The 9,458-nt window shown below is 38.0% G+C and overlaps 1 protein-coding gene across 1 annotated transcript; it reads left to right on the top strand.

Annotated features, from left to right (window-relative positions):
* The first annotated feature begins 5,550 nt into the window (after positions 1-5,550).
* On the top strand, positions 5,551-8,900 carry LOC149042932 (uncharacterized). Its single transcript, XM_089213052.1, has 2 exons — positions 5,551-5,607; positions 7,638-8,900. The coding sequence occupies exons 1-2, from the start codon at positions 5,551-5,553 to the stop codon at positions 8,463-8,465; spliced, it is 885 nt and encodes a 294-aa protein (XP_089069178.1). The 3' UTR covers positions 8,466-8,900.
* The last annotated feature ends 558 nt before the right edge of the window (positions 8,901-9,458 follow it).

The following is a 9,458-nucleotide window of genomic DNA, read 5'->3' as shown; positions in this document are numbered from 1 at the left end:
TTGCTGGTGCCCCGGCTCTGACCAGCAAAGCTGTCACAATAGATCGTTCCGGCACCGGGCATAGTATGTTTCAGTTCCCGAACGATCCACATTGTGAGAGAAAAATGGGTGAAATTTGTCTTCAGACAAAGACACGATCGTAACGATCCAACTTGGCCATTAACGTCGCTTTGTTTGGAAAATTTTGAACAATTATGCTATGAGCGAAACTTGTCCATATTAAACAGCATGATGGAGACCCAAGGGATGAATGTGAAGTGCTTTTTGAGAAACGACACTGCGCCAACCAGGGACACTAGTTTTGTGCGTGGTGTAAATTAAGTTTGAGTGTTTCTGTACCGTTTCCTTAAATTGTTTTCTATTTTTTCTCTTTGCGTACTGATACTGCTTAAAAAAGTCATTCCAAACATTCAGCTTCTTTAATATACAAATAACCTAAAAGAAACCCAGTTGAAATATCATTAAAGGTGGCGGATACAAAATTAAGGAGGTTGAGTGACGTAATTTCCAATGGGACTGTTTCTCAGTTTTTGAACCTTTGGATTTGTGGACTCCTTTATAGAGAGTTCAGCCAAAAATAAAGAGCTGTAGCCGGATTTACCATCAAATAATAATTCGTGTTCAACTGCCTCTTTTAACTGTAAAAAAGTCAATTCCTCTATGTAAACGAAGGAAAATTTTCAATAGCGAGAGAATGAGTTTTGTCACTTAGCTGTAAGTATTTATATTTCTGAATGAAAGACAATTTAAAGATTAAAAGGCTATTGGCGATCCCCTTTGTCTGTCTCTGGTCTCTACCGCTTCTTGTTGTGAAATTACTTGTTTTTTTTTTTTGATCACTATTCTAAAGATAATTAAAAGACACATTGCGACGTATATCCTTCCACGAATTAAAAAAAAAAAAAAATTGAAACTCCTTTTTTTTTTTTAGCTATTAAGACACTTCTGAGGAGTACTAAAAGAAAAAAAAGGGCTTTTCAACTGAATCACACTCAACTCCTCCTTGGAAACATACGGAAATACCGTGGTCAATTTTTTCCTTCTAATTGTGGAGACAATAAGCTTTGACATCCAACCGTAAGTATCGATCTTTCTCGATGAAAAACACCTCATGGCGAGCTCTTTTCATTGTTTCTGGTCCTTCTAGTTTAATTGTTTTGAGTGATATAAAGGTGGAAGTATTTGCCTCATATTGAAGAGCAAAGCAAAAATTGGAAAAGTCAGAGGAGGCATCCTGGCACATCAGGGTTTGTGGTAGCATTGAGAGGGGATGTGAATTTGATGGAGGAGCAGGAGGACTCATCGACAAGGAAGACAATTTCGGGGAGTATGGCTACAACGATAGCAATCAGGATCACCGCTGCTCGTCTTCGCCTGCTTCCACAACCCAGCACAGGTGTTGAGCTAAATATGATTTGTGACTTTTTGTGGATTCATTTTCTTCTTTAGAAAAGGAAACTCAGCCGACAAAATACCACTCTGAGAAACCATTAGAGCAAGGCTAAGAACAAACAATGACATCATATGTATGCTTTCAAACGTGATCCTCCTCAGGAGTTGAACTTGAACTAAACGTTAAATATTTCAGATGGTTACACTGACTCTTTATCAAAGAGGAATGTAGACAAACACAAGAGCTACGTCGTAGGCAACCTTAAATACTCAGCATCCATATCTTAATATTTAAATTTTGCGTTTTTAGGCGGTCTCTCTATAAACGCTTTTTACCTCGACTTTCACTATTCAAGTCATGGTCCATAGATAACACTATTACATTTTAAAAGTCGACTACTTTCAATCTTTGAAATTTTTTGTTCAATGAGAAAAAATCTAAGTATGAATGAAATAAAAACTTCATATCATGGAAAGTGCGATGCATCAAAATACTTATTCATTCGCTGTGCTCACTTGTTCATTTTTTTTGTGGTGTATCGCAACCCGTGAATAAAACTCGTTCGTACGCACTTTCCATGGAATAATATCCATGTAATCGAGATAGTTGGGGGTGAACATGCAAAATCATAATCCTATTCTGACTCGTATTGTTCTCTATTGGACAAGAGCTGCCAGATTTCGGTCCAAAAACACGGTAACTCCATACTCTGAATGGCTACATTGTACATGCGTGTGTGGCCGATTGAAATGCCCAGAACTATCTGGAATCCAGTTCAAACGCACGCAACATTGACGTGTTAGTCATCAATAATGGCGAAATGGTGGATGAAAGCCTCTGAATTGGCTGAAAACCTCAATTAATGTAGGGCCCGACAGATTGACGTAAACCGATCCGCAAATAGGGACTTTAGGGAAGACGGCGAGCAGGAGTTTAAAATATTTGTTGGCGCATTTCCGGTAGCCGGTGCGCGAAGTTTTCCACCTTAGCTGTGTTGTCTGCGACGTCAAAACGAAGTGTTTGTCTTTTGTCTAAAACGTAAGTAAGTTTCTTTTACTTTAAGGTCATTTCAAATGAACTTATCGCATATTTTCAATATATAATGAACTGTCAACATTTTTCCTGACCGAAGTTTCTTTCTCCCTCTAAACAGCTTCAAAACTTCGTGACTCAAATAGGCTGAAATGGAGACCAGTTCAAATAAGAAAGTCCAGTGAGTTGTTCTTAGTTCATATTCGTAATGAGAATAATAACTAAACAAGGAATTTAATCTAGATGATATACCTGAGTTTGTTTAAGGAAAAAAAACGCTGAAGCTAAACACTATTGTAGTTTTTCAGATTCAAAGTCAGTGAGCTTGCTGTTAGAGAAAGAAACATACTGCTGAGCGAGAAATTTAAAACAAAGATGAAAGAAGAAGAGAAGGCAAGTGGAATTGAATGTCATTTGAGTAGGTTGGAAAAGGCTCTGGAAGAAATAGCCGCAGCTGCAGCTTAAGACACCGTAGAAAACGATAAGAAGAAAACTGACAACGCAAAAGCAGCGGAAATGAGAAACAGAGGATGTAGAAAACCTGAGCGGAACACAGGAAAGGCAGCTGAATGAAGAGGAGGAAGAAGTGAAACTAAAGCAAACAAAGCAGTAGAAGTGGAGGTGACACAATTGCATATTTGCGTGAAAAAAAATTATCGCGTTCAGAAGTGGAAAGAAGGAGAATTGCCTGTTGTGGAGCAGACTGCATCTTCTACGAGTGTTCTTAAGGTTATTTTTCGCGCATTACGATGGCGACCTCTCCCCATTCCCCCAAGTTCACGACCTCGCCGTCCTCCGATCTTAAGGCCCTTTTTAGAAAAAACCACGACGGCGACGAAAGCGAGAACGTAGCGAAACAAAAAGATCTAAAGAGCTAATCAATAGCGAAACCCGTACGTTGTAAAACTTTGTACATTTCTCAGCCGTCCGTCCCATACAGAAAAAAGGCATGAAATCACCAACTGATACCTTTTCTCAACAAGGTTACTTCCACAGCAATTTAGTCACCTTTTTTACCTTGAACTTGACACCACATTCCCATGTTATGCCGAAGTTAAGATGTCGTACCATCAGAAACGGTTAACACATCGAGCTATTGGTGAGAAACTTAGTGTAAAATAAATAATGTTTTTTTCAACAACATTTTACCATACGTCGCCGTTGTGAAATCTTAAACTCCAGAATAGCCTTTCACCATGCAGTCGCATGATTCTGCCACATTTTCCAAGAACATTACTTCTAACGTTGGAAATGAGAAAACAAAACAGAAATATTGAAGGAAGTCGCTTTGTTAATAAATTGTAAGACTCGAATAAATAAAGCAATAGATTTTCCTGTAGAATTTTTTTTGTCGTGGTCTTGCCGGTCAAATGATGAAGTACATATTGACGCATAGAGCCTGATGGAGTCGAATGAGAAAAATATAATTTGGATGGAAACAAACTCGAAATCGAAGAAAGATTGCTTTGGTTATCGATACCCTGCGAAGAATAAATTTGTAATGGAGAAAAATGATCGCGATTTTAAACTAACATAGTTTAGTTTTTTTCGTTAAGTATGCAAACCAGCTGTGCGATGGTGTGACGGTAGTTTTAGTTTCAGCTATGTCTTTCTGAACTTACGCCATTACTGCCGTCTTAGTTATTGTTGTCGGTATCAATTAGTGTTCTCGCGGTATGTTTAAGCTCAGGAGTTCACTGGTAGTTTAAATTGTTTCTTTAATGTTGGACAGTTCTCATTTCTACCTAATTAGGAAACGGTGGATGGCAACAAACAACCTTTGTTCCACCGACCTTTTTTTTCATGGCTTGCTGTAGTGGTCCTGGTGCGTGGTTAACGACTTCGGATAAACAAACATTGTTAATATGAGCCAAAAAAAAGCTAATGGTGAGAGGGACACTTTGTTAACTGTCCCAGAAAAGTTGAGAACTTTTGACATGAAACGTTAAAAGTTCCTGACATTTTAAAGGTTAATCAAACTTTGATCACCGCTGTAAATGTGACGGATTTCAGTTATTTGATGCAAATTTTTAGTTGTGAAATACTCTCCGTTGAATTCTGTGTCAACAGTACTGCAAAATCTTATCCATTGTTTATTTCGGATGACTTCAAGGTAACGTCTTAAACAGAGCCAATGATCTTAATTGATTCATTATCGTTTTTTCTATTATTTTTAAAGTATAAATGTGCATCGATATTACCGGATGTACATACAGTTTCAACAACATCTGTTCGCCCGCAAATCTTTCTCGAAGGATTTTACTGAAGCCATAAAACAATGGACATTTTAAGGTAAGTGCAGAGAGATGGTACTCAGTTAAAACCAAAAGTTTGTTATTGAACTACTGAAGGGAAGAGACAACATGTAATTTGTTTCTACTCAGATGACTGAATAAAATTAAACTCATGCAGCATGACCTATTCGATAAGTTTAAAGTTACTTTTTTCTACTATCGACACAGTAAAATATATCTAGTGCGCCATGCACACTGTAGCTCAGATTCTCATTTCAACCTCGGCTAATTTTCAAAATTAGTTATTTAATCTGTCACCGAGATATTCGATCCCGGAGAAAGATGCTCCCTTTCTCAATAAGCACTACGTAATCACTTTTGCGTCAAAAGAAGAGAAAACTATATATAAGGCGCTGGTTAAGATCTTGATCGTAACCTGAGGTCGAGTCGCGTTTACACCATTGTACGATCACGTACCTATTCACGATTTTTTGCCTTTTTTTCTAAGTAGACTCCGATTGCTACTAAATTTTAAACGCCTCGGCATAATTATGGAATGAAGATATCCATCTCATTTGCACGTTTTTAAGTTCCAGCATGAGTGTTCTTCGCTATCTACATGCGATGTTGTTGATATCTCAGCTCACCCACACCAAAGAGGGGCAGCCAACAGTAAATTGTCAAAACTTCAAGTTTGTTATCGGCGAAGATGTCGTCTATAATCACATTCTTGAGGGTCACGTGTTTCAAAGATTGACAGTTCACAGCGTCCTCCAGTGTCACACGAAGTGCAAAGATGACTGCCTGTGTGTATCCATGAATTATTTCCCTCTGTCCAAAGAAAATAACTGCAAGCTCAACGACGCTAACAAAGACATGGAGCCAGCGGCGATGAAATGGAGTCAAGGAAGAAATTATTATGATTTGGTGAGAAGCTATACGGTGAAGGTGAGAGATAGAATCGTGAGTTTTCGATAGAATTGTCTTAGTTTTTCTTCTCACTTACATTTTTAGCACAACCTAGCGCGCGTGCAGGGCCTACCTATATCCTAAGGGAGCTACCGTAATAAAAATCCTTGTTATATACCTAGACTTTCACTCAACAAAACGAGGACTGTAATTGGTTAATTCTTAGTCACATGCCCCTGATCAAATTCAAATGTATCCCGACCGGGCTGCAATTACGCAGTTGTTGCCCGCGCGCCGAATACAACAGCATGTTTTTGCCATATGTTTGTTTAAGGGAAAGTCTAAATATATAACAAAGTACTTAACGTATATTTAGTACACGTCCTTGCATCCATAACATGAAGTGTGCAGTTTCATTTCGGCTAAAAGTCCCGTCTAGTTTAGCCCCGAGAATTCAAAACTATCACTTTTTCCGTTCTATCCCGACTGAGATAGACCTTTGTAGCTCAAAAGGAAAACAAAATATGCTGAGTAAGACTCGTTTCGAAAAAAACAATGAGCAAGTAGCTCTTCGAGCGACGTAATTAGTTTCAGAGTTGACAATATTTTATTTACAAACGCGATGAGAATTATGGCTGGAAACAGAACTGAGTTTTCTGACTTCAACTGAGACTTTGCGACGCTGGGGACTCTTCTTTAGAGCGGAAAATATTATTGTGAAGCATTGACATGTACCAAAATTTTGTTCAATGGAATATTTTGTTTTAGAAATCGTACGATTTTCAGAATTTTTAGTTCAAAGCTATGCAATTTTCGGGTAGTAAATTTTAGTAAACAGCGGCATTTCAAGCAGCGTAAATCTTCCACACGTGTCTCGTAAATGCGAGAAATTTATAGGCTTTTGCTTCGTGTTTTGAACGGTTGATATCAGTTCTAAGTATAGGAAATCGTATGAACGCGAGTGCATTTCGTGATTTATGGGCACGAGTGATGTTTTGAAAGTTCTCAAAATTGCACGAGCCGTAGGCGAGTGCAATTTGAGAACTTTAAAAACATCACGAGTGACCATAAATCACGAAATGCACGAGCAGGTTCATACGATTTTTTATTTATTATATTCTCGACAAAATTACTCCATCGCGCTACTCTGCACGCCTTACGTACTACAAAAAACACTTCAATGGGTTCCAAAATGCTCAAATGTTTTATTTGAACCAATCAAAAATGTAATGTTGTGACAGGTAAATCAAGCGTGAAGTACTTGAAAGTTTCTCAGAAAATATTACAAGCCGAACTCAAAAGCTAAATTTCAGTTATTAAAAGCGGCAAGAGTACTTCAAATTTGGCGCTCCCCCGGTGTTTCCATGGCAACTTCTCCGTATTGCACTCTATAACCTCTATTGCACTCTATAACCTATTTATGCATTCATCATTGACCAATCAGAAACGCGATATTTTGTTGAGTATATAATAAGTGTTGATATATCCTAAAAGTATTGTTAAACAGCAGATTTTAATTTTAATACCGTACAATTTCAGAATTCTCAAAATCTCTAACAGAAACATGCGCAAATTTCTAGCGTTGAATTCTAATAAACAACGATTGAAGCATGTTGAATGCAAGAAATTCGTTCGTTTCTGCTTTTGAGCAGAAAATTTACAATTCTTTGAATAAAGATTTGGTGTCAAAATATTTCTTGGTCATTTTTACCTTGTCATTTATTCATAGTTTTCGGGTAGAACACGATTACCAGGTAAATCAGACAAAGTTGTAATAAACTCTTACACAACTTGCATGCTATGTTATAACGGAATTTGTTCACATTTTACCTATACCTCGAGTTTCGGATACACTTGGGAGTTTGAAGAGCACTCAAGCAACCCTTACGCTTCTCTCGTGCTCTTAAAACTTAGTTCCCGCGTGCATCCATAATTTGATATACGCAAGCTAAGACCAATTCTTTTTTATACGTCCCCCCTCCTATAAATTTATTTCCGAATATCTGCACCGCTTGACTTTACCTTAAGCAAGGAATAGTTTGAGGGAAAAAAGGTTCATTTTCAATAAGGGTGGAGGAAGCTACATTCCAGGGATACATCGCTGCGTTAATGGATGCTGCAACCAGAATCCCTGCCTCAACGGGGGGGTATGTCAGGAGATTTGTGACAATCGCAGCCCCAGGTTTAACTGCACCTGTTCTTACAAATACACTGGTAAGCGTTGTCGTCAGACTACACATCTAAGAGACTGCGAAGACATCGCTGACAACGGGGCCTCACAATCAGGAAAATACGATATTTTTGATTCAGCCAATAAACCGTTTTCTGTTTACTGTGACTTGCAGTCAGAACCTGGCTTTGTATGGGCATTGATACAGTCGTTCTCCATCGCCAATAAGGCCACATATAAGGATAAGGGGTTTGGCACAGATTTTCCTGTGAATGACAATAACAATAAACCGGACTGGAACTCTTACCGCCTTTCCTTATCACATATGCAGTCTCTCTCAAATCACTCTACACATCTCAGAGTAACATGCAACTTACCTGCAGATGGCCTGCAGTATACGGACTACGCACGCCCAGTTATGGCAGCTCATGACATATTCGGTGACTGGGGTGGAGATTGCATACTGTTTGAGTATATTAACATCCGTGGAATTAACTGTTCTGATTGTACCGCCTACACGAGAATGGATCTTAATGGTGCTTGGTTCGTGAACAGTTTTAAAAGCAAGGAAAACGGATGCGATTTTGATGGGTCACTAGGAGCAGTTGACAACGAAAATAATTTTGGACGGTATCGTTCCGGAGCGATAAATACGAATCAATACTGGTTTGGAGTTAAACATGAATTGTTTATTCTAAGTTCCAATAATCTGCTAAAAATAGAATGAGTTGTGAGTATTAGATAAGGTTTTTTTTTTTCTTTAAGGATTCTGTCTTTTATTGGTTGTGATTGCTTTTTGATTTGTTTTATTTTTATCAACATAGGCCTTTGGTTTCTCGGAAATCTTTTTTTGAAATCGAAGAAATTGATTTTGAGTCTCGTTACAGCCGCTTCCCATAATATGTTTGACTGTATGACGTTGATAGAACGATTTATCAACAAGTATTGTCAAACCGAAACAATATAGACAGCTAATCAGAACAAAATACGATACTATAGGAACCATTAGGAATGTAAAGAGAAACAAGCAAACCGTTGTAATCTGTGATTGTTTTTAGCTATGCATTGCTTAGGTAGGAGATTAACCCGAATTCTCTATACCAAAAATGCAAAGCTAATGCAATCTTGGCTCCCTTTTGAAAACAGGAACAAAATTGCTCTGTAGTAGTAGTTAAGTAATGATTCATGGCTTGTATGCGTAAGCTATCATACGAATATGTTCAAATACGCCTTACGAACTTTTATATAAACTTATATCTGTAACATACATATGCAATTGATATAACATGATCCTAAATTCAACTAAAAAGGCTAAAAATTTTAGATATATTATCTTCAGGAGTTAGAACAACCAAGGGTATAGACCAACTGGGGTCTTAGTTGCTATGCAACTAAGCTGCACAGCTTAAGACGAAGACTGAATTGCATATTTGCACTACGTTTGTTTGTAGACAACTAAAGGAAGGGGCAGCATCACATTTCATTTAATCGCCTGAATGCTGTTTCATCAATTTACGTACTCTCAGATACTAGTTTGATATTTGTATTGAGGGCGAAAGAGACATCTGCAGTTAAATGACTCGAAAACCTATCTCTTCTCCAGCCTTGTAAATTCATCTCAGGAGTCAGCAGGATGATAGAAGTCCACTTTCATATTTTTGTACAAAGAAGTCTAAATCTTTGGAGTCGAAAACGGCTCACTTTGTATCTTTTGTCAAGA

The sequence above is a fragment of the Pocillopora damicornis genome, chromosome 7 (assembly GCF_964200805.1).
Source record: "Pocillopora damicornis chromosome 7, jaPocDami1.2, whole genome shotgun sequence".
Classification (NCBI taxonomy): Eukaryota; Metazoa; Cnidaria; class Anthozoa; order Scleractinia; family Pocilloporidae; genus Pocillopora; species Pocillopora damicornis.
The sequence above is the reverse complement of the archived record's forward strand: the minus strand, read 5'-3'. Positions and strand labels throughout refer to the sequence as shown.

What these genes read in the sequence shown, in the direction of transcription:
- LOC149042932 (XM_089213052.1), top strand. Translation starts at nt 5,551, where the DNA reads ATGAAATGGAGTCAAGGAAGAAATTATTATGATTTGGTGAGAAGCTAT. An exon ending in TGAGAAGCTATACGGTGAAG is followed by an intron (nt 5,608 to 7,637) that starts GTGAGAGATAGA and finishes ATTTTCAATAAG; the next exon opens with GGTGGAGGAAGCTACATTCC.